General features: G+C 42.3%; 1 protein-coding gene across 4 annotated transcripts; it reads right to left on the minus strand.

Moving 5' to 3' along the window:
- Positions 1–523: 523 nt before the first annotated feature.
- ccdc9b (coiled-coil domain containing 9B) lies at positions 524–22,426 on the minus strand. Of its 4 annotated transcripts, XM_085256913.1 has the most exons (15): positions 21,741–21,865; positions 19,337–19,445; positions 18,456–18,563; positions 18,256–18,360; positions 17,519–17,674; positions 12,611–12,760; positions 10,292–10,354; positions 8,671–8,849; positions 6,740–6,789; positions 6,603–6,650; positions 6,414–6,510; positions 4,611–4,644; positions 3,905–4,508; positions 3,713–3,795; positions 524–3,411 (listed from the first exon to the last, which is right to left on the minus strand). In XM_085256913.1, the coding sequence occupies exons 3-15, from the start codon at positions 18,549–18,551 to the stop codon at positions 3,385–3,387; spliced, it is 1,692 nt and encodes a 563-aa protein (XP_085113039.1). In that variant the 5' UTR covers positions 18,552–18,563; positions 19,337–19,445; positions 21,741–21,865; the 3' UTR covers positions 524–3,384. The 4 variants fall into 4 exon arrangements, with proteins under 4 accessions (XP_085113039.1, XP_085113037.1, XP_085113036.1 ...); XM_085256911.1 differs by lacking the exons at positions 19,337–19,445; positions 21,741–21,865 and adding an exon at positions 22,210–22,426; XM_085256910.1 differs by lacking the exon at positions 19,337–19,445 and having other exon boundaries at positions 21,741–22,146.
- Positions 22,427–24,079: the final 1,653 nt, after the last annotated feature.

Genomic DNA, 24,079 nt, shown 5'->3' on the forward strand with positions numbered 1-24,079 from the left:
ATCAACACCCCCAATTTGGTGCGCTATTGTGTCAAACCCTTCAAACCATTAGTTAGCTTATAGCATTAAAGTGATCCAGAAGTGTTACAGCTACCTATTTTTTGTGCTCTTGTGTTAAAAAGTAAAAACAGTGTACAGCAGGTCACAAGCTCAAAGGCCTCAAAGGTAGAGCGCTGCCATGGAGACAGACTTGTGAGGAGATAATTAAAACAGTAGCACCTATGGGATCCCACCTGCAGGGCTGAGAGAAAGCTGTGTCTAATGCAACAACTCTTCAGAGAACCCGTGTGAAGTTAATCAAATTAAACATGAAAGCAGAGTCTGTAGGCAAGAAGTCAAAATGTATGGACCGTTGGTGCTGCAGCGTGCTCTGTCTTTATCGCACTGGTCCTCCGATAACGTGTTAAGAGTGACGAAACAAAAGAAAAACCTGCACGCAACAAATTCACCGACTACTGTGCGTTTGCTCAGGTGCACGAGTAAAGTGAAGTGAACAGGGTGACAAAACGATGCCAGCCGGAGCCTTTGAAACACAGAAAATCTTTATTCATGTGGCGTATGCTTCGTTCCGAGCGGTTCAGCAAATGAAGACATGTTGCACATGGACTCAAATTAGAGCGAGTACTCTGAGCAGCAAAAAAGGCTGGGATCACACCTTGAAATGCAGCACACACGCATACACAGGCACATCTAATTACAACAGTGCGAGAACACACGTGGGGGGTACTTGCATACTCCCCGCCAACCAACTCATCTCACCTCAGAAACTTGACATTTAAGGAAGGTGACAGTGCAGATGTTAAACAAACTGAATGAACAAGGACTAAACACTTAAATATAAAATGCTCTATGATTGTGTTTCTTCCACTACATGAAATCTCACAGGGAGATTTAAAAAAATACTTCAAAGGGAAACAGTGACCTGTTTTTCACACAGATGTTTCCTTCTACTGATAGATTGCTATCCACATATAATACAAAATAAGGCCCCTTCTTTCTTAACGGATGGACTGGCTTCAAACGTTGTGGCTCGCTTCTTGCTTTTTTGATTTTATGTAACCTCCGTAGACACAGACAAGACCGCAGCTCAGAGCATGTCTGCTGTGTTTTCCACTTACAGTTACATAACTGTTTACTACACGGTGGCATTGACGAAAGCCAAAAACTTCTTAATATAACTGTCGCTTCTTACCAAAATAGCATCAAAGGCTGGCAATAAATTTTAAAAAGGAGAAAAAAAATACGACTCAGAGAAACACAGCTTGAGATTTACTTGGTAACATTCTCCTGTCCGAAATGGATAGGCAAATAAATAAAATAAATGAGGCAGTTAATATACAAACCATAAATTAAAGTACACCTTCAATAGCTGAAGAAGCCAATATGCAAGGCACAACAACTGGCTAAGATATTAATCAAGGGAAGCTTGAAAGATATTAGGCTCTCTTTCACAAACATAATACAGAACAAATAATACAAAAGGGAATTTTAGCTGAATCCCGGCATTCTCAATTCACCCAACTCAAAAAATGCTTGAATTATATTTTTTCCCCCCACTCACAGGGGCCCAAAGACCAGAATTTGTACACTGTTTGTTTAGAATCAGCTAACATAGTACATTACAATCCTAAATTAAGTGCCAAAACATAACATAAGAAGAGTGAGGAAGACCGGATCATCGGGATTCAGCTGTAAAACTGTGCTTTAGGGAACACAACAATAGTGTGCAAGGTTTCTACTCTGCAGTGTTATAAATCAATATTTAAACATCCAAATGTGTTATGCTTTACCGTCAGCTGGCTTTTTATTTTAACAATAAAGGAGTACACTAGTGAGTTATGTCATCTTACAACTGGATCGCATTTATTTCTTTCTAAACCTAGTTCTGCATTAAACAGAATGAGGAAATTGGCTCTTCTAGATGGCCTCCTTGGGCAGCGCTGCAAGCTACTCCAGCATGGCTGCTTTTTTTCTTTTCGTTTTTCTTTTTTAATTGAGTTAAGGCTTTTAGAAAAAGAAAGGCATTTTCAGGGCGCCATCTGATCCAAGTCCCAGTGGTTTGGACTGAATGTTTTACTTCTGACGCCTCGGGATGTTACAGTAGAACTCTGTGCCGATCGTCTGAGTGTGGGGGACATATTCATGGTGCACAACGCTCATGACTGTGAAAGAAAGAAGAAACGAGCATGTTCTGGATGTCCTGCCTTAAGGCTCTGACAGGGTAAATTTTCCTTTTTCAGGCTGCCCTTTGCTCTCTGGGACATAGATCCAGTTCCCCAGTGCTGATCCCCCCCACACTGTGACACAAATGTATACTTCCTCTATTTTCCCCGGTGAAAAGTAGTCGGACCACAAAGCAATGTAAAAACAGCAGGCGCAGGGGATGTGGCTCAGAGCTGCACAAGGAGACGACCTTGATAAGTAAAAAGGCCAAATTTAAATCAAGTAGATTTCTGCCACTTATGGGCAGAGTTGTGAGGTTTCATGACTGCAAAGCTGTCATCCCCAAATTCAGATAATCTTAACCAGAGTATGACATCATCAGGCTCCTGTCTTGATATCAAAAATCAGTGGCGCGCTCCTTTCAATGCTCTTAATAGCAGAAACATTTACAGCATGTCAGTAGTAACATTTTGTAAACTTTGGACTGTCTTGGTCACTGGCCAAAGACATTAGGGTTCAAATGTGCGTTTTAACAATATACTGATTTCATACTTCCCAAAGGCTATTTATGGATGCTGGAAGCAGTTAATAATATCCATTTGTCTACTACTTTTAAATGTAGAAATAAAAACTCTACTGGAGGTCTGCAACTATGTATCGTCATATATTACAATCTTTATTCAGTTACTGAAAAGTTACTCAGGGACTACAGCTGAAAAGTAGCTTTTAGCTATATCCGGTACAATATATTTATTGTGCATCGTCCCTGCTAAATAAGCTAAATAAATTAAAAAAATATACCTCTAAGGCAGAATCAGGCACTAAGTAATTAGACTGTGGCTTGGTTTAATGTCAAGGGCTATCTAAATTTAACCGATTAGCTAGCCTCCTGATATGTACCTCAACATTTTCATACAAAGGTGTAAACATTCAGTGATATTGCACTCAAGCAGCGTACTTCCATACAGAAAGAGATGTCAGTACACATGTTTTTGTACACATAAAGTGCTCTGATGTTAAAAAAAATTAAAAAAACACTAATAATAATCGAGCGGGAAAAAGGTGTCTCACCATTCATGTGTCACATTTGAGACAAAAATTCAGCTCCCACAGTTTTGCCTGTAAGCTATAAACAGTATTGCAAACGAGCTACTTTGAAGCAAAAATAATGCATCCAAATGCTGTGTTTTGGTTTCAGTGTTTATATCCAGAAAACGTCAGTTAAACAATTTTCCCATGTTCTCGTGCCTGCAAAAACAAACAAAAAAAGAGAGAGAGAAAAGGATAAAAATTACCAACTGCAACTTTCTGTATTTTACATTTACTGTATTTTCTCATTCCCTCCTCAGTATGAACGATCATACATTATCTGTTCAGGTGGAAGATGAAATGAAAAACCATTCTCACAAGACTATTTCTCCTGCACTCCATCAAGACTCAGAGGGGCTGAATTAAAATTGGATAATACGCAGCTGCAGTGCAGATATATTGCTCTCCTCATCCATTTGCACTTCCCTCCATTTGCACATCTATTGATTCTCACACTGACCTTGTCACTGCTGGTGGAGTGTGTTGGGTGTGTTTCTCCAGACTCCAGGCTCAGAACAGACAGACCAGAGTCTATCAGCTCTTCTGTGAAAACAAAAGCACGGTTAGTTTACTTGGAACATCCACACACGCAGCCAGGAGAAAAATAAATAAATAAATCTTAAAAATCAGGCTCGCTGAAGTTCAGGCGTACCTGTGTTTGTGTTGCTGATGTTGCACTTAGGAAGTTCCACAGGCTGGATCTCATGTAGAGGGGTGCAGGCTTTTTCAGCAGGGGGGGAGCTGGGAGCTGTGGGTGGGCTGCTGTCCTTTTTAGTGCAATCAGTTTCAGATCCCTGCTGCTGTGCAAAAGAAGGTGCAGCTGGCCCACCTCCTTTATCCTGAAGACTCCCATCATCCTGCTTGGCACTTTCAAGAGGCTGACGTGGCCTCTGCATTTCATGCTTGTTCTTTTTAGGTGAGGAAGCTTTCACAGAGCTGGGACCTCTGGATTCTGACTCTTGAGACCCCGTGGTTTGCCTTGCATGAGCCCCCTGGATGAGTTCCTCAGAGAAGCGCACTTTCTTCTCCAAACCCCGAGAGGACGAAGCCTCTGCCTTCTCCTGAGTCGGGGTGTCCTCTCTAAGGATAGCAGCCGACACCGAGGCTGCTGATTCACTCGCTTCCTCGGGCGTGCTCAGTGAATCCGGGCTCGGTGACTGCTTTGTTTTTGCGTCCTGATCTTTCAGCTCGTCTGCATTAGCGTCTGTGAGGGCATCAAGTTCCTCAAGGAATTCCTCCAGCGTCGTCTCAGGCATCTAAAAGATGAGATCAAAACGAAAAACAGGAGTGTTTCTTGCTAAATGGATGTCTTTTATTATTCACTTTATAGCAGGGTCAAAAGAGGTTTCACCTCTCACCTGCAGGTTCTCTCCATCATCATTTGCCTGCCATCTGAAAAAAGGGTATTCAGAAACAAAAAAGCAGTGTGTTGTGAATCTCTTTTTCTTTGCAAGTTATAGCATGCTGCAATATTGTATATAACAATCAGCAACAAGAGTAAATAACACAGATCATTTTATCACAATGCAACGTTCAGCTGGCAAAGTTTAGGTCCTGGCATTCGTGTGGTACTTTGACACATACCGTCCACTTAAACATTACCGCAGAAGAAGCACACCCCCACAAGCTTTCTACAATGGCACCACAGCATCTCACCCTTAGCAGGACAACATGTCACACCACAAAGCAAAAACAGTTCAGGACTAGTTTTTTTCTTTGACATTAAAAGAGCACAAAGCTCTCAGTTAGCCTTCAAATGGTCTGACTGAGCATCTGTGGGATGTGCAGCAATAAGCCCTATTTACAGGTCGCCCTCAGAGATTCCACGAGTAACGGGTCAGACGAGACTGCTGCAGGCCATTTCAGTGTTATAACAGCATTTGCTTCTCAGTCACATACTTGCTCAAAAACCAATGACTACACCATGAAAGGTAATGACCAATGGGAGTCATATCAGGTGATTGTCCAAGGACATGTGGAAAGCAAGAGCTGTGATTTGAGGTTGGGGCTCAGCCTTCCGAGGCACAGACACACACCGGTCTCAGTTGTTGTGATTGTAATGGCTTTTCATGCATGAACTCCAGACAGTGTCAAGAGACTCAGGCTGGGACACTGTCCTCAGTTGCCCTTTGTCACATGTAGACTCAGTACTGGATTTTGTGTGTTTTAGGTAAGGGTGCTGTCTGGGTAGAGCATGCAGCAGAGCACGAGATGACCACTTGCTAGCTGTGAATTTAGCCAATTATTACATTTTCCCTTTTTTCCTCACATCAGCGATAGGAAATCGCACCAACTTTGTACTAAGGAACTGGTGAGCTAAAGACTGTTTAACACTGTTTCATGTTTAATTCAGCTACATCAGACAAAGTTCTCACACGCACCTCCATTTGGATAATATCCAGAAACATCGAGAGCTGCAGTGTATGTGTGAAAATGGCTTTGGTGGCCTGTGGGCTGCCTTTGCCCACACTCAAATCTGTTGCCAACTGTAACAGCAGCACAGCCTGATAACAGGAATCTCACACCCGAGTGCTGTTTTACAGAGCCCCCCTCCAAATCCTTACCCTTACCTACTTTTACAGAGACATAAAATAATCTTTCTCACTCCAAGTCCACACAGTGCCTCAATTTCAGCTCTGTGGCTGTGGAATTTTTTGGACATTATGATTGCATTACAGCGCACATATGGCCTTTTCCACCAGCACCTACTCAGATCGGCTCAGCTTGGTTTTTAGGGTTTTCTCATTAGGTGTAGTACTTAGTACCAGGTATTTGTTTAGTACTTGATGGGGTTCTAAGCAATCTGAGATGACCCCAAAATGTGATGTCAACAGGCTGCATGCTCCAGATTGGCTAGACGGCCTGCTCACCATCAAGTGGTGTTTCACAGCAGAGGAGAAACTGTGGAGGGGGGGACAGAATGCGACCTTCTGGGTTATTTAGTCAGCTGCCACCACTTCTAAATTAAGTCTCATGACATCCAGGGGAATTTGTACATTAGGGCACAGTGCAGAAAAACAGCATGTCTTTCCACATCCGTTTTACGTACTGCATTAGTCATGCCGATGTTTCTTGTAACCGCTAATTGAAGCTATGTTGAAAAACGCTCTGATGGTTGAATCACCTTTGCCAGCAGCCCATTGTGTTTAGCTGTTACTGACCTTCTGGCCCGCCCAGTCAGGCGATCTTTGCCTTTTGCTTTACTGCTCATCACTTGCACGTTTTTAGCTCCCTTGTCTTTGCCTCGCTTGTCATGAGCTAGGTCAGAAAAATACCAAAAGTTTAAAAGTCTAAACACTATAAGAGTATTTTATGGGATTTAACTGTTCACTAAATTATGTGGGGAATACCTTTTGAATCGCTGCCTGCCCTGGGTCCTCTTCTAGCATTTCTTCCTCCTGCAGCAATGTGATATGTCTTTTTTATGATTTGTTATGAAGCGTCTTACTCCTTACGTTCTCAGTAAGGTCTGTGTCTTTTGTCTTACCTCTGCTGGAAGGCCCCCATTCTCTGTCAGAGAGGGATTTGTCTGAAAACCTAGAAGCAGAGGTTTAGTTTTAGACAGTAACAAAACCCAGTGTGACTAATATCTCTATCATGTTCCAAAATCATTCATCTTTTCCCCCCTCAGGCACTATAACATCTCATCTGCACAACATAAACGGACATTTCAGTATATCATTGTGGGCCTAGAGTTTAAGATTGTGCAGAGATTCCATTCCTACATTCAACATCCTCTGAAACCGCGTAAATTGTCGAATCAAAAACACATTTCCTCTTCTGTTCTTTCTCGGGAGCCTTGTTAATGCTTCGCCAAATAAGGCAAGGCATTTCCATCCCTAACCCCCCAGCTAAAAATAGCTGCTCTTTCCTTGTGCCTTTACATTTGGATACTACCCTAAACAGCACATTAATTTACTCTGCAACTTGGTCAGTCTTTGTACAGCCACAGCTCAGTTTGTTTGAAATCTAACAAACAGTTCACAATAAACGAGTTGTATTTCTTTCCCGCGGTCAGTTTGGGGTGCTATCGTGTGATTTTCCCCCACCAATGCGGGCAGCAGCCTGCAACGCTGTATGAAATGTAGCTCATGAACTCCTTCACATGAAAAAAGTTATATTAGGCATACATAAGTAACTGTTTGGTAATGTTTTAGCTGTGTAACATCGTCCTGTGACTTGGTGACAATCAGCCTTGCAATCATGTGTTAGAACATGCACAACATCCAGAAACCTCATCTAATGGATTCTTCACTGAATAATTTAACTACAAAGAGGCACAATGTTCTCCGGGGTTATTTTCTCCTCTTCATCTGCCTAAGTGAAGTGAGCCTTTCAGTGAAGGAAGAATTTAAAAGTGAAAAGGGGAAATCTACAAAACGAATAACTTAAAAAAAAAAAAAAAAAAAAAAAAAAAAAAAAAAGGCCTTAGTGCTAATAAGACCATTTTTAGCCTGCATGGTACTGCATACTGAAAATATCTTAGTACTGAAAAAGCCTTCTCTTAAAAGTGACAGTCCACTGTTCGACCTCCAAACCCAACATGGACTTTTTTGTTCTTTAAAGGAATTTGTACTGCTTACTTGACCTCCATTTCATTATACATGTTACCCCTAGACTCTTTACAAAGCATAATGTTTCTTCCTGTTAAAAGGGAGTTTTTTCTTCCCACTGTTGCCGAGTATTTGCTCATAGTGGGTGGTCTGACTGTTGGGGTTCTCTTTGTTGTTGTGATTTGGTGCTATATAAATAAAATTCAATTAAGTTGAATTGTTTGGACAATCTAAAATCCTGGAGTCCTGGCAACATTTTCAACTAAATGACAGCAAAACTTTATTTGGCTTATCAAGCGCTATAGTTAAACTATAACTTAAAATCCTGGATAGTTCAGCCTCTAACAAACAAAGAAGTAGTTTTGTGAACAGCAGCTTTAAACCATCACAGAATTACAGATATAGAAACAGTTATCCACGACTCAATCACCTCCCAGTTGGATTATTGTAACTCCCTATTTATAGGATTACCCAATTCTAGTCTTTTTCAGTCACAGATGGTTCAAAATGCAGCTACTCATCCTGTAAATCAGGGGTCTCCAACTCCAGTCCTCGAGAGCCACTGTCCTGCAGCTTTTAGATGCATCCCTACTCCAGCACAGCTGAATCAAATGGTGGAATTACTTCTTCAGCAATCAAGTTTAGCAAAGGCCTGGTAACAAGCCATTCATTTAATTCAGGTGTGCTAGAACAAAGATGCATCTGAAAATCAGCTCCACAGTATTTCACTGATCTCTGAACTTCATATTTTGCCATATTTTGGTTTAAAATGTTATTATTTTATTTCTTTTTTAGTCCTTCAGCTTTAACAGCTACAGCCAATGGGAATATGAATGTAAACCTTTAACTCTTTAAAAAGTCTTACATATTGTCAGTTTTATCCATGTCCCACGCTCGTCTCCACTGGCCCTTGGCATTTTTATGGCGTGCCACCCTCTCCCTGTCAATCTGCTCACGCTCCTTCTTCCACCTTAAATATTCCTCCTGCTCCTCTCTTGATGTGGGGACGTTGAGGTCTGTGATGGCCTGCAGGTTCTCGATATCCTATGCGCATGCAAAAGACAGCATTTCAGTGTATAAACTTATAATAATGGATACATATACAGATCTGTGGGAACCACAAATGTGTGTATTTCTGCTACGTTGATGTATTTTGCATAACTTTAAGTGCTAACCACTGCCTCCCTGGGTAAATACCGATCAGTGTTCCAGGAAAAGTACAGTTTATAGCAAATACAATTAGAAGCTCTTCCTCCATTCCCCTCTTAACCTATTTATTGATTACTGTGATGAGAGCAGAGAGGATTGCTGGCTAATAGTAAAAGGAGATCTGATACAGGCTCATTAACACATCAGAAAGGGCAGAAGCTGCTTGTGTTATAAAGCCTTCAAGCAAACCAAGACTAGAGATGTCACGAAAAAGACCAGCAGTTTCTGAGAGAGCGTGCTGATGTCTAGAAAAAAAATACATTTGTTGGATTTCTGAGTACCAGGAATGACCATAAAAATCTGTATTGAAGCTCAAAGCAGCAGCTAAAACCGTGAGAGAAAAAGAGATGCAACACAGTGCTGGTAAGAAGCTATGACAGGTCATGTTTTCCCCTCAGGTGAGGGCCAATCAAATCGAAGTAAACATGTTGCCCTCCTGCCTACACTTATTGGAGAACATGGCATCTGTCCTCATCCTGTTTTCCACCTCGTCTCTCCTTGCTCTGTGCTGGCCCTCAGAGGACATCAGGGGTCACACGGGAAGACGGTTTTCACATGTTCCAACAGGCCATGATCTGCTGCCGCCCCAGCTGCTAATTAAAAATTTTTTTAATTTTTTGCCAGGAGCCAAAGAAGGCATGTTGGATATTACAAAGTGAACCTGGCCAGTTGCTGAGATCATAATCTTACTCTCAGTGACAGTTGAGCTTCCAAAAGCTGCACTGATTTAGGTCCATATGGTATATTTGTTACACAAAAGTGTAACACACTTTACAACATGATGAGAAAAAAAAATCTACATGGTATTTCCTTGAAATCTGTGTAGGCCAGGACTGCAGCAGCCAGAGAGGCATGAACAGCATCACTTGTCATGTGGAGAATCCGCCGTGCCTTTGAAGCCAATCCTTCCTGCCTCCCCAGTCAGGCTGCTTATCGCACACCAGATCTGTGAGACAGCTCTGAGCTACTGCAGCAAGGCTGACATGCAAGCCAGCGGGAGGCAGATGGGAAGAAGCGCTAGGAAAAGGGGCACGTGCACGGCAACGTGTTGTGCTGTCTGCGTGTGTTTGTGATGTGGACAGAGCGCATATTTGCATTTGCTATTCTCTGTGCTTTGTATGCTAACGTAGTGTTGGTGAAAACCTTGTTTTCACTGACTGATCATCAGCAAATTACGTGGTCACGATGAGCTGAAACTGCAGTCCTTTGAGCTGAGAGAGGTTAGACACACAGCATCTAAATGTTTACATCTGTGTATGAGGGTTTTTTTAATTTACCTGGCATTGCTCTGACACCCCGTGATGCTCCTCAGTGTGCTTCTGCCCCTGTTTGACCTCATCCTGTCAGAGAGGAGAAATTAAAAGATGAGCTTAGCAGTTATAAGTGTGACACAGCAACTTGTTTCTCGCTAATTAAACACTGTTGTAAAGAATCGCTTTGCTGCTGTCACAATCAGGCCACTGACTCATCCATTAGGAAGGACTGAGAGGTCTAGACTGCCACCCAGTGGTCTTAAAGTGTAATGGCACAACTTGGCACAACAGCTTCAATTATAATGTAATTTCTGTCCACTCTGCACAGGGGCAGACTGCAGTTAGCAGGTAGCTGACCTTGGAAACCACCTGGCGGTTTGCAAATCAAACACAGCTTATTAGAGGTACAGAATTGTGCTAATTTCTATTCTGGTGTAGTTCTGATTTCAATGATGCGCTCTGGTGAACACAGAGGATGAGTCATGTTGCTATTAACAGCAACACTCTAACAGCTGAGGGAGGATGGGGGACAATAGGCACCGGGGAGAGCGAGTGGGCTGGTAACACACCTACGGGCTGGGACGCCCACACGATCATTCACACGCCCACATCCAGAGAGAGTATAGCTCACACATACACAAAGACCCCCGGGTACCTCTTTTCTCTCTCATCCCACTACTCCGTCTTCCTCTCCCTTTTTCTTGGCACCTTGCCAGGTCTGTCTCTTCGCATAATGAGCCTTTTCAGAGTGAGAAGGCAGTTGAATGTTAATTAGATCAAATCGGCCCTTTCAGGATGGTGGGAATAGGGAAACAATCGTGCCAGAGGAGTGTGGACCACTTAAAGTTTCAGGAAAAAGAAATGAGGGGAGATTGAAACAGATGGCACGGTTGCCAAGTGTCTCTCTCTCTCTCTCTCTCTCACCCTCCCCTCTGTTCCTCTCCGTCCGACTGCATTTCCTTACCCCTGTCACTCTCTCTCTCGTGAGCGTGAGCAGTCTGGTCATGAGGTTCCTCCAGGCTGCATGAGACACCGCTGCACAGCCACACCCCTGTCTCTCAAAGAGTCATTATTTATTTCCAGGGTGTCTCTCGCTCTGTCGCACACACACATACCCATCAGATAATTATTTCAGAGGCAGGGCAGTGCAGTAGCAATGTGCACCTCAGCGTGAACCAACGCAAATATTTTTTTAAAGCTTGCCAGATGGATCCATGGTATGTTCTCCTACGGTATCACCCTTTAGCAGCTTTCTCCCCCGCTGCTCTCATATAAACCTAGTGAAATGACACAGGTTACGTAAACCAGGTCTCTGGGATTCACAGATGACTGGTGCACTGGAGCCCTGGCTACTGTTCAAGTGCTGATTCAGTCCACATGATAAATGGGGGGGGGGGGGGGGGGGGGCACAGACCTAGTGGGCCAGAAATAAAGGCAAAAAGAACAATGTGTTCAGCCCATAGATTCAGTGCACATTAACCCAGACGCCCAGTGAGCAGCACTTAGTGTATCGGCCAATCGGTAGCAGAGATGCACATTTTAGACTGAACCTGTACTTCTGCAACTCCTGCTTTCATGTCCCCTCCCTCCCACCCCCCCACCCCCACCCTATGACCAGATTGTGTCTGTGTTTACAGTGGCGAGGATCAGCTGCCTGTGCATCAGCTTATTTATTTCAGTCTGTGAGTGTGTGTGTCTGCGTCAGGCTTCAGACTGAGGCAGAGCAGCTGTTCCAGACTTTCTGGGGGGGGTGGGAGGGGAGGCTAAGGTCACATTGCATTTCACAGACGATGGCAGGGGCACACGAGTCCCTGCCTGCATTAAATATGGCATCTCAAGCAAACCGGAGTAACTTGTAAAAGTTAACTGTGGATGATTTTAGGAGATTCGGGTCAAGGTATATTCCTCAGTTTCCCTTTCACACGTGAAACACACAGCAGGAGATGACAGGAAATTCTTCATGCGGTTTACTCGAGGAAGTTGCCTGAATTGAATTTTTCACACGTACCTTTGTCGAGTGACATCTAGAGAAGATCAGAGCTGCAGCGTGTGTGTAAAAACAGCTCAAAAAGGTTGAAAACTTAGTTATGCAGAGCATCTGTTCAACCCACAGCTCTATTAGCCACCCTCTCCTTTCCTAATCTCACACCAGTCAGTCACAGCCCGGTCCACCTCCTGTCAACAAACCATTATGCTCCATCACAGGGATGGAGGGGATGGGCCAGACAACATGTCTCATATCTATGTAAAACACGTCGGTGCAGCATGTGAGAATAAACAAAGGGAGGGGGGAGGGAGTGAGAGTGGAAGCAGGCAGGAGTGTTCGGTGTGCGTGAGTCGGACCTGTGGTGCTGAGTCTCTCTTGGTCATGTGAGATGGCTGCTTCGCCCTCCCCGCTGACTCCACACGCCTCGCCTGTCCATCATCGGCGGGGCTCTTGACGTCCACAGGGCCCGGCCTCTTCTCAGGCCTCTCACTCACCACCCTCTTACCCTGGAGAGTCAGTTACTCATATTATTAGCATTACATAAGTGTCAGTATGTGCTCTGCACTACAATTTGAAACATTCATTTAAGGATTCTCAGTTACAAGTACTTAGACACTAGTTTGTGGGTTTGGTGAAGTCATTCATACGCTTTAAAAATTTGACAAATTTTTGTGATGTCCCCAACTTTAGCACCATCACTACCTTTTATCTCATTGAAAACTAACTACAAGTCTCAGCTGTACTTTAGCCCTAATTAGCCAATGAATGACCCAATCAGCATGTCTTATTTTATACTAGAGATGGACCGATCCGATATTATGTATCGGTATCGGTCCGATACTGACGTAAATTACTGGATCGGATATCGGAGAGAAATAAAAAATGTAATCTGATCCATTAAATATCAAAAAAGCACCTCACAAAACTTGCGACATGGCGTAACTCGGCTCATAACCGTAGCACGTAGGAGCAGTGTGGTCATGTGATAGAGCGGCTGTGTGTATTTGTAGCCTCAAACCAGCATTTCATCTCCGAGGAAGTGATCCCAGAGAGAAGTAAAGCAAGTGTGTAAGTTCATCTCTATTTGTAAAGCATTCCCATGTTAAGCTTATCAACTGATATATGGAGCGACTGCCTCTTCCTGCTGCTACTTCAATCATGAAGCTGATCAATGATCAGCTGATCGGCTTTTCTGTCGCAAGTCCATCTCTCTTCTTTGTTTTTGGTCCACTTTGCACCAGAAAGAAACCAGCGGCTGAACAACAGCAGCACGTTTAAGCTTGATCAGCTGTTGTTAGAATTTATTTAATATTACTTTCTACTCGAGGATCTTTTTCTACAGCTGACGTAACTGTGCAGGGGCGGATCTAGCAAAGTTTAGCCAGGGGGGCCGATAGGGCATGAACAGGGAAAAGGGGGCACAAAGACATACTTTTCTTTCTTATTCTCATTTAAAATGTCGAGCTTTTAATAAATAATTATCTGACACCCAAAGTTTTAATTTGATGTAAAATGAATAGAAGTCCATTACTGTATATAGTAACTGTTAAGTCTAATATACCCTAGTAAGCTATACTACTTTTTCCTTTGGGAACCATCTGTGCAGTCTGCAATTTTGTTGAAGAAAGATGTTGAATCTATTTAATATTTCTTGAAAAATAATTGATTTCTGTGCATTTTTTTTCACACTGCATCAAATTAAAGTTGATTACGTCGATTAAGCATCATGAGGTGGAGGGTGGGGGGTGGGTCCCTATTTTTTATTTTTTTTTGCTGGGAGTTTGCAACCCTATTAGTTAGGTTGCTTAATATTTCTGCTAAGTACTCTTTAAAATACCAGAATAGGGAGGATGGAGCAGGTTTAAGTTTATTAGATTGATCAGTTTTGCTGAACTATGAAATATTTTGGGTGCAGTGCATTTTTTACATACAGTATAACAGAATAGCTTTAGTGTTTTGTTTATTTAAACTTGAGTATGAACTTATACAAAATGCAGCAAGATATTAAAAAAACAGTTTTATTGATTAAAAATACACTATATCGGATTCATATCTGTATCGGCAGATATCCAGAATTATGATATCGGTATTGGACATAAAAAAGTGGTATTGTGCCATCTCTCTTTTATACTAAATAATAATATAAACATCGTAAATACAAGCTGCAGATTTGTGTCAATTTAGCATGTGAACTAAGGATACATGGTTAAAGCATGTTGACCTCTCACTGAGTTAGGTTAAGGAGAAACCAACTCTGAATTAGATATGTATGTCTTAGGGGTGCAACGATACTCGTATCGATATTGAACCATTCTATACAGTGCTTTCGGTTCGGTATGCATATGTATCGAACAATACAACATTTTTAATTTATTTTATCAACTTTCCTTCTGCTGTCTGTGTTGAGCCCTCTGTGGATCTGCGCTCGACAGTGTAGCCTCGGCGGAGTAGTCGACCGCAGATTCACTGAGCGCAGGGCAAGCTAGCGAGACAGAAGTTAAGCTCTCGTAGCAACATTGCAAATTGAACCTCCCCCACCCTCATTCAGATCTGGCCTTTGGAACTATTTTGGTCTTCATGTGACGTATGACCCTGAAGGTAAGCGCGTCATGGACTAAAGTAAAACAGTACAGGGAGTGCAGAATTATTAGGCAAATGAGTATTTTGTCCACATCAACCTCTTCATGCATGTTGTCTTACTCCAAGCTGTATAGGCTACTGTGCATCTCTGTAATGAGAAGGGGTGTGGTCTAATGACATCAACACCCTATATCAGGTGTGCATAATTATTAGGCAACGTCCTTTCCTTTGGCAAAATGGGTCAAAAGAAGGACTTGACAGGCTCAGAAAAGTCAAAAATAGTGAGATATCTTGCAGAGGGATGCAGCAGTCTCAAAATTGCAAAGCTCCTGAAGCGTGATCATCGAACAATCGAGCGTTTCATTCAAAATAGTCAACAAGGTCGCAAGAAGCGTGTGGAAAAACCAAGGCGCCAAATAACTGCCCATGAACTGAGAAAAGTCAAGCGTGCAGCTGCCAAGATGCCACTTGCCACCAGTTTGGCCATATTTCAGAGCTGCAACATCACTGGAGTGCCCAAAAGCACAAGGTGTGCAATACTCAGAGACATGGCCAAGGTAAGAAAGGCTGAAAGACGACCACCACTGAACAAGACACACAAGCTGAAACGTCAAGACTGGGCCAAGAAATATCTCAAGACTGGTTTTTCTAAGGTTTTATGGACTGATGAAATGAGAGTGAGTCTTGATGGGCCAGATGGATGGGCCCGTGGCTGGATTGGTAAAGGGCAGAGAGCTCCAGTCCCACTCAGACGCCAGCAAGGTGGAGGTGGAGTACTGGTTTGGGCTGGTATCATCAAAGATGAGCTTGTGGGGCCTTTTCGGGTTGAGGATGGAGTCAAGCTCAACTCCCAGTCCTACTGCCAGTTTCTGGAAGACACCTTCTTCAAGCAGTGGTACAGGAAGAAGTCTGCATCCTTCAAGAAAAACATGATTTTCATGCAGGACAATGCTCCATCACACGCGTCCAAGTACTCCACAGCATGGCTGCAAGAAAGGGTATAAAAGAAGAAAAACTAATGACATGGCCTCCTTGTTCACCTGATCTGAACCCCATTGAGAACCTGTGGTCCATCATCAAATGTGAGATTTACAAGGAGGGAAAACAGTACACCTCTCTGAACAGTGTCTGGGAGGCTGTGGTTGCTGCTGCACGCAATGTTGATGGTGAACAGATCAAAACACTGACAGAATCCATGGATGGCAGGCTTTTGAGTGTCCTTGCAAAGAAAGGTGGCTATATTGGTCGCTGATTTGTTTTTGTTTTGTTTTTGAATGTCAGAAATGTATATTTGTGAATGTGGAGATGTTATATTGGTTTCACTGGTAAAAATAAATCATTGAAATGGGTATATATTTGTTTTTTGTTAAGTTGCCTAATAATTATGCACAGTAATAGTCACCTGCACACACAGATATCCCCCTAAAATAGCTAAAACTACAAACAAACTAAAAACTACTTCCAAAAACATTCAGCTTTGATATTAATGAGTTTTTTGGGTTCATTGAGAACATGGTTGTTGTTCAATAATAACATTATTCCTCAAAAATACAACTTGCCTAATAATTCTGCACTCCCTGTATGTTGGATGTGCCACACAGTGCTCAATTACATGGGTGGGAGCTAGTGCGTTAGCGCAGTTAGCTCGTTAACGTGTTGGCCGTCCAGCCCCATGCACGGGGCGATCCGCGGTAGCTCGTTAACGGAGATTTGCCGCGTTGTGGCGTTAAGGTCATTTCAATGAGATTAACGCTGACAGCACTAGTGGGAACACAACGAATATGACTGCACATTTACTCCGACATCATCCTGGTGCAAAGACAAGTGGAAGCAGACAAAAACAACAAGCATGCATGCTACAAACTTTACCCGAGTCATTTAGACAGCCGTTAGCACAGGATTCTCCTTATGGGGACCTGATATGTTTAATATGCTGCTGAGAATATAGCCCAGAAGAAGCGTATAGTAGAGCTTTTATTTTATAAGAGCCATTTCTCTGTAATAAACTCTCTTTTCCAAAGATGAGCGATTTCTCGATCAGATAGATTTATTTTTTTTATTTTGTTGTTTCAGCAACATTAAATTTAAAAACTGTACGTTTGAGTTAAAATATATATTTATAATTTTAATAAATGACAAATTAAAAAAGCATGAACATTTTTTTGTATCGAAAAAATATCGAACCGTGACACCAAAGTATCGAACCGAACTGTGAATTTTGTGTATTGTTGCACCCCTAGTATGTATGTATGGATGGATGGATGGAGATCCAGTTGCTTTGTTGTGTTATATTTTGATTTGCTGGCCCGGTGTGGCTCCAAGACTTCTAAGGGACATCTTTAGAAAGTTGTTCTAAGAGATCTATTTCATCCTGCTATGAAATGGTTCCACCTCATTGTTCAATAAGTCCATTGAGATTTTCCCACACAGCCATCCCATGGTTTACAGAGTAGAGTCTTTTAAATGCGCCAACACTCTTTTGGATGCACATTCTTGCCTATGCAAGAAGAGCTCATGGAAAGAAAAAAAAACTACCAGAAATATTTGTAATTCTTAAATTACAGATCTTTATAAAAACATTTTGTGGCATTCTTCCTTGTTACAATATAACTAGACTTTAAGCTAATGGGGTTTTGGCTCTCCTGTACTGGGTCCTTGTCACTTTTTCCTTGTAGTTAATTTACCTTTTTGCCAGCCATGGTGACCGTTAGTTGCTTCCTGTGTCCTCGGCCAGCAGTCTGTGGAGGAGCCTCTCCCCCTCTGTCAGGTCCGGCTTCCTGCTGTCCCTTCCCAGCTGGTGAACCGCCACTGAATGGCTTTGTCACCACCACACGACTATCCTGCTTCCAATCAAAGAAAAGGACAGTCTATGAAATATATGAAATATTGATGTAGTTAACAGCATTTGATAGAACAGATGGGTTCTATCAAATGCAAAGACAACACTGTGGGATATTAGTTAATGTAGCTTTTTTAAAAAACCAGGGGTGTCGAATATAAGGCCGGGGGGGGGCAGAGACTCCAAACCGGCCCACTGGACATCTTTGAAAAATGTGAAAATATTTTCCTTTTAATTGTATTCTCATAAATTGTACAGCATTTCCTACTGATGGAGACCTCCCCCACAGTCTTTCATACAACACCAAAGTAATAAATAAACATTTAAATAACAGAAATTCCTGTTTTTTTCTTTTTTTTGCACATTAACAAAACTTTCCACTTCAGGAATGATGTACCAGAACGTTTTCTGTAGTTTAACTTATTTCATGTATTTTTTATAATTTAAGCCCAAAGAGTCAAGCTGACAGATTTCCTTTATTAAATAGAGCAGCATTTCTTATTCAGGTAGTAAAACTGAGACGTGTTGGGATTTTGAATTAAAGATAAAATTATTATTATCATTATTTTTGCTGACACTCACACTAGCGGACTTGCTGATTGTGATGGTAAGATCGTCGGCTTTGCCCTTCCGGCTCTGCAGTGCCATTCCTTCCTCTTCTGCTCTTTTCCTGTCCTCCTCTACCTCCTACAAACAATAAAGTAATTAGGAAACCTGAAAGAGTTGCAAGCTCCACACATAAAACCTCAGAAGCTTTTCTATATGTGAAGGCTTCTTCTCACCTTGTACCTCTTCATGAGAGCTTCATTCTTCCTGCGGAGAGCCTCAATCTTCTTGTCCAGCTCCAGGTCCTTCTCATGATCCCTCTTAGGCATCATGTCACTGGAGGTCTGGGATGAGACATTTATAGGTATTCATTAGAAAAATAAAAACATTTACATTTCATCTGATTGATCTTATTTTGAGGCTTCTATGGCTTCATTAAACCTGGTTTTCTCACAGGTGGGGTGCCGTGTGAAATTTAAATAAAACAGAATGAAATGATCTGAACCCTACTGTTCACTGGAAATAAAACAAACAGGATATGGCACAAGCTCAGAAATAACCCAGTCTCATGTTGAAGTTCATGCATCCAACAGGTTTCACAATTCTTTTAGGACTGGAGTAATGTTACCACTTTGTTGCATCACTTCTTCTTTAAACATTTGTGTGGGAACCTAGGAGACAAATTGCAGTCATTTTGACAGTGAAAGGTTTCTTATTTTCCAAACACAGCTGTGTGAAAAAGAACACTTACTGCTTCCCCACAAATTACAAGTAGAATCCAGCTGCTGCCAATCAAATGCACTAGATTAAAAAGAACATCACCAAATGTGTCCACCTCTATAGAAGCAGAGGGTTTTTGGCCATTAGCTGGTATGGATCACCTCAAGCTCAAACTATACAATGCTCAGAAAAAATACCAGGCCTCAGTTAACATGTTAAAAGTTAAAGTTTGTGACAGTACAGAGGAGAAAGCCATCTTTTCTCTAAAAGAACATGGCAGCAAAGCTTAGCTTTGCAAAGCTACATCTGAACAAACCACAAGACCTCTGAAACAATGTCTTTTGGACAGGGAAGATTAGTGTGGAGATGTTTGGCCATAATACAAAACTGCACGTACCAGCACACCAGGACCTCATGGCAACTGTCAAGTACGGTGGTGGAGGGCTGATGTCTTCGGCCTGTTTTTCATCTATAAAACCTGGACACCTTGAAGTCCACGAGCTCCTCTATATACCAAGGAATTCTAGAGTCAAATGTGAGGTCATCTGTCTGATAGATAAAGGTATAAAGCTCATGCAACAAGACAGCAGCAAATCTACCACAGAATGGCTGAAAAAATTAAAAGAACCAAGGTGTTGTAGCAATGTCCAGACCTCTAACTGAAATACTGTCGTACAAGTTTCAAAGGACTCCATTGAGACCTCCATAAACTCTCTTGACTCTATTTTAACTGCCTACATGCCTTTTAGCACTTGGACCACTTTACTGCAGAGCCCTGGAGAATCATCACTGTTTATAACAAGCTGTTTTTTGGTGTGTGTGAAACACTTTCATTACTTAACAAATTGAATTTGCACCGCAAACAATAGTCTAGAAATGAAAAACTTTTGTTACAACTGATCTATACTAAGCAATGAGCAAATAAGATTACAAACCAAACCATACACACCTGCTTTAGCAGTGTAAAGAATTTGATATTATTGTTCTAGACACATTTATTAATAAAGAACAAAATGCCTACATTCAGCACTCAGCTCTATTCTTGTGTTTCTGTATATATTGTGAGTTTGACCATAATTACAATGACATTTAAATAAGCAACTGCAACAATATAAAACCTGCTTACAAGCAGAGGAGAAACCAAGGCTGACAGGTGAAGTAACCATCAGCTGATCAGCTGGACTGACAATTATTTTAAAAAGGCACCTGTGTACATCAGTGTGCAGCAGTGTGCACACTAATAACACACTAATAACACTGATAGATCCTCACACCCACCACAGATGGAGCATTCATCATGAAGCTCAGTTACACGAGCTGAATGCATATGCAGACCAAATTTAAATACCCCAATGCAATCAGCAGGGCACAAATAGAGGCTCCATACTGAAAATGTGCTCCATGTGCTCTCATACAGCCTGCTTCCTTCAGAGAGAACCTCACTTTATCATATTATACCAACTGTAACTGTAAAAGCAAGGGCAGGCATTAAGTTAAAGGACTCTTAAATGTGCACAGATGTTCACAGAGCAGGGACAGTGAAGCATCAGATTTCTGCATGAAAAAGAGCTAATTTCCTTTAACCTGCAGCAGCTTAGCCTCCTGTTCCCTCCCTCCCTTACTCCCGGGTCCAAAGTGTGGCTCAGAAAACTGGTGAAACAGGAGCACTCCTCTGGAGCCCAGCGGCTAAAAGAGGCTATACTACCTTCTTTAAAGCAAACAGTAATTCAAGGATATAGCTTCAGAAGCTGATAAAAGCAAAGTGCAATCTTTCTCATCGCCACTGGGGGGACGATTCCAAAATCAGGCAAATTATATAGAAGTCTGTGAGAAAATGTTCCAAATAATCCATTTATTTATGACCTAAATGTAGGTCACAAATATGAGTTTGTTGTTACAATTGCTTGCTTAAACTCTTATGTAGCACAACATTGTGTTGATTTTGTAAACCGTGGCTTAATTGAAAATAAAAGACACAATAAAGTCCTGCACAAGTTTGAGTGTGGCTGATGTGATACACAAATATAGAATAGAATAGAATAGAATATGTGCCAAAGCTAAAATAGAGCAGACTTGTCATTTCAAGACTATTTCAATTATCAGTACTTCTTCTCTTATAGCAAGCCAACACCATTTTTCTTCTTAGAAAGAATTCAAACATAAACAGCAGTACGGGATTAAATCTGAATGAACAACATTCACTGTCAAATCAATCAGCTATGTGTCTCCCTCTTTGAATCACTGTCGGCATCATCTGTTGTTATTCACAGCTCTGGAGAAGTGACAGTAACGCCGGCAAATAGAGAATTTGCCACTTCTGCTTGTTTGCATCTGTGAGGAAAACATAATTCATTTTGAAGTGTCCTGTTCTCCACTCTCTGCATAAGTGACTCTGAGGGGTCAGACCATCCTGACATGCATAGGACGTAGATGTGCCAAAGTGAGTCAGTCATCCTCCACTGTTGCTTCACTGACGACATACAAGTCAAGGTTTCTAGCACATAACGATGACTCACTATGAGGACCGCAAGGAATCTATTCATGTTTTTTTTCCATCACTGCAAGGAATGGCTGCCACTGGGATGCTGAATAGTTGAATTCACACTGAGCTCTCAAATCGGTCTGATTTTTTGCAAAATGACGGCAACTACATATCCTGAAATCGTCTGGGAAGCTGCAAAAAGCTCAGCGGTTGTGAAAAAAGTTTGGAGTCATTCAAAGGGGCGAACAGGCTGGAAAGTGGTTACCTCACTGCTCTTAGTTGTCAGGGTACCCAAACACAACAGACCATGAGGACATACCACCAAGAATAGGCGCAACAGAGAAACTCGCTGTCGACTCCGATTCTCAGGGAGGCCAATGGCGGAGAGTGAAGCAAACGCCCGCGTCAACGAACCAAAAAGTGGGGAGAATCTTTGCAGAAATGGCAAACCTCTGGCTCCTGGAGACCTGTGACAGTGCAGCAGCACAGCTAACACCCTCACGCGATCAAACGGCACACAGACCCTGCCAGCGGATGGCATCCATGCCCGGACAGACGGGCAAAAGGGGGAGGAAGCAGCCTGTAGGGAGAAAGCTGCCAAGGCTCCCCCCCCCACACACACACCACCTCCTACCCGGCGATCCTGCCACCTACGGGAGCGACAGCAGGGGAGAGAAAGAGCCAGAGACACAGCTGAAACTGCGACAGAGCAGAAGAGGAAACGAGGGGGAACCTAATACTAAAAAAAGAGAGGGAGAGCGAGGGGGAAGAAGAGAGAAGGCACTCACTGGTCTTTCCATGTCAGCGCTGGGAGCTGGGCTGGGTCCAGGCGCAAGGCAGCCGTGGCGGCAGAGAGGGCTGGCTGGAGTCGACGATCATGCCTTGATTACAATGAGCCAAGTTGGGCAAGCAGCCAAGACGTCTAACAAATGCACAGAGCTCCCCTGTTAACGGATTTCACAGCGCCCACCCGCTCTCTCTCTCGCTCTCCCTCTCCAAGCCTCCTACCCGCTTGTCCTCACTCCCTCCTACCCTCCCTCTCCCCCTATAAAGCACTTGCTCGTTCCCCTCCTCACTTATCTTCTGCTCGAGGCACGCCGGTTAAAACCTGTTACCCTCCGATCATGCGACACACTCTGTGAATCTGAAATTAGCGCTATTGCTCAAATGACACTGTAATAAACAAAAATAAGAAACACCTTTTTTTCCTATAAGTGAATAGAACGCCACATGCTTGGCAACAAATCTGTCTGATTTCTCGTATGTTTTTATGCTTCAGACACTGGCAACATAAGAACAGTTTCCCCTTTATTATCTAAAATGTAGACTAAAACTCGCTGATTCCAAAACTGGCACAATTTGGTTTATTAAAACATAAAATACTACTCTAACCTTTTAAACAGAACTCCTTTCCTAGCTTATCATACCACTGTGTGGATCCAGGCATCACAGAAATATGATGCACGTGCTGTTTGTTCCCACTGTGGTTTCAGTAGCTCTTTTTCCCATGATGTCAAGACTACACGTTGAGAGTACTAAAGAAGCATCCTAAAGAAAGGTGCACTGCAGGGGGAGTGGGGGGCTTGCATTTCCCACCATTCTTCACACGCCGAGCGCTGCCTCTACCAAAGTTTGAGCGCTGAAGACATGCAACAGCCTGGCACACAAATAACACAGGCAGCTGAAGAAAGGCTACAGCACTGAGGTCGGTCACTTAACACTCCGAGTCAGTGCTCTGCAATTTCCACTGCATTGTGGAAACAATAACACCATTGAAAGTTACCACTGGGAGCTGTTGCATATTTGTCATATTCAAGTCCACATAGCTTTAATTCTGCACATATCAATCCTGCCAATGAGCAAAAATATATATATTTTAGAATAAATAAATATATATGATGTTAAGGCCCCTAATATATCAATATCAAAACTATTCTACTAAATGGGGAAGCAAGTTGTTAAATATTATAATGACTGCAAGGAAGTGTAATAGCAAGCTGTTATCAATATCAGATCAGAGAGAAGCCTTACACTGACACTGTATTATAATTTAAGGGTTATGTTTACTGTCACTGGTGTGAAAAGGACCAAACATAGTAGAATCAGAAATGTCAAACCAATGAGGACCCACAATGCAACAGTCACATGTAAAATATAAAAACACCGTAGTACTGCAAGATTATTACAGTTAGTTACTTACAAGTAAAGTCAGGAAAAAGAAGCCCACTGTAAACTGAAATAAAAAACAAAACAAAAATAAAACATTAATATAATGAAATATACAAAAATATAATGTGTGAGATGAGTAATGGTTCTTAAAGCATCGTTAGACTCTTTGAAAGTCAAAGCTTAAATGGCAAATACGGGGTAAGTTAAAAGGCAAATTTATAAATTTCTTGCCTGACAGTTCAAATGCTATGCTTAAAACAGGCAGACAGAAAAATACACTCATGTCAACAGCAGCAGAACTCACCGCCATCGAGGATAACAGCAGAGACACAGGCTGCAATGTGACGTCATGTCCACCAGGTGGCGCCAAATCACCGTCAACATTAGCGAAGTTCCACGAGGCGAGACGAGTTATTGATTTGAAAATAAATTCATAGAAAATCATTCTTACGTCCTTTTGGTAGCGTTTGCACGAGTGTGTGTGATCAT

This window comes from Mchenga conophoros, linkage group LG19 (genome assembly GCF_057382185.1).
Source record: "Mchenga conophoros isolate Kocher_MC1m ecotype Shallow Benthic linkage group LG19, M_conophoros_male_GT1.1, whole genome shotgun sequence".
NCBI lineage: Eukaryota > Metazoa > Chordata > Actinopteri > Cichliformes > Cichlidae > Mchenga > Mchenga conophoros.

Coding starts and splice junctions, on each gene's coding strand:
- ccdc9b (XM_085256910.1), bottom strand. CDS start 21,962: ATGCCATCCGCTGGCAGGGTCTGTGTGCCGTTTGATCGCGTGAGGGTG. Junction 8,850..10,291: donor GGGTGTCAGAGCAATGCCAG/GTAAATTAAAAA, acceptor GCATGCGCATAG/GATATCGAGAACCTGCAGGC. Junction 6,651..6,739: donor ATGGGGGCCTTCCAGCAGAG/GTAAGACAAAAG, acceptor ACATTGCTGCAG/GAGGAAGAAATGCTAGAAGA.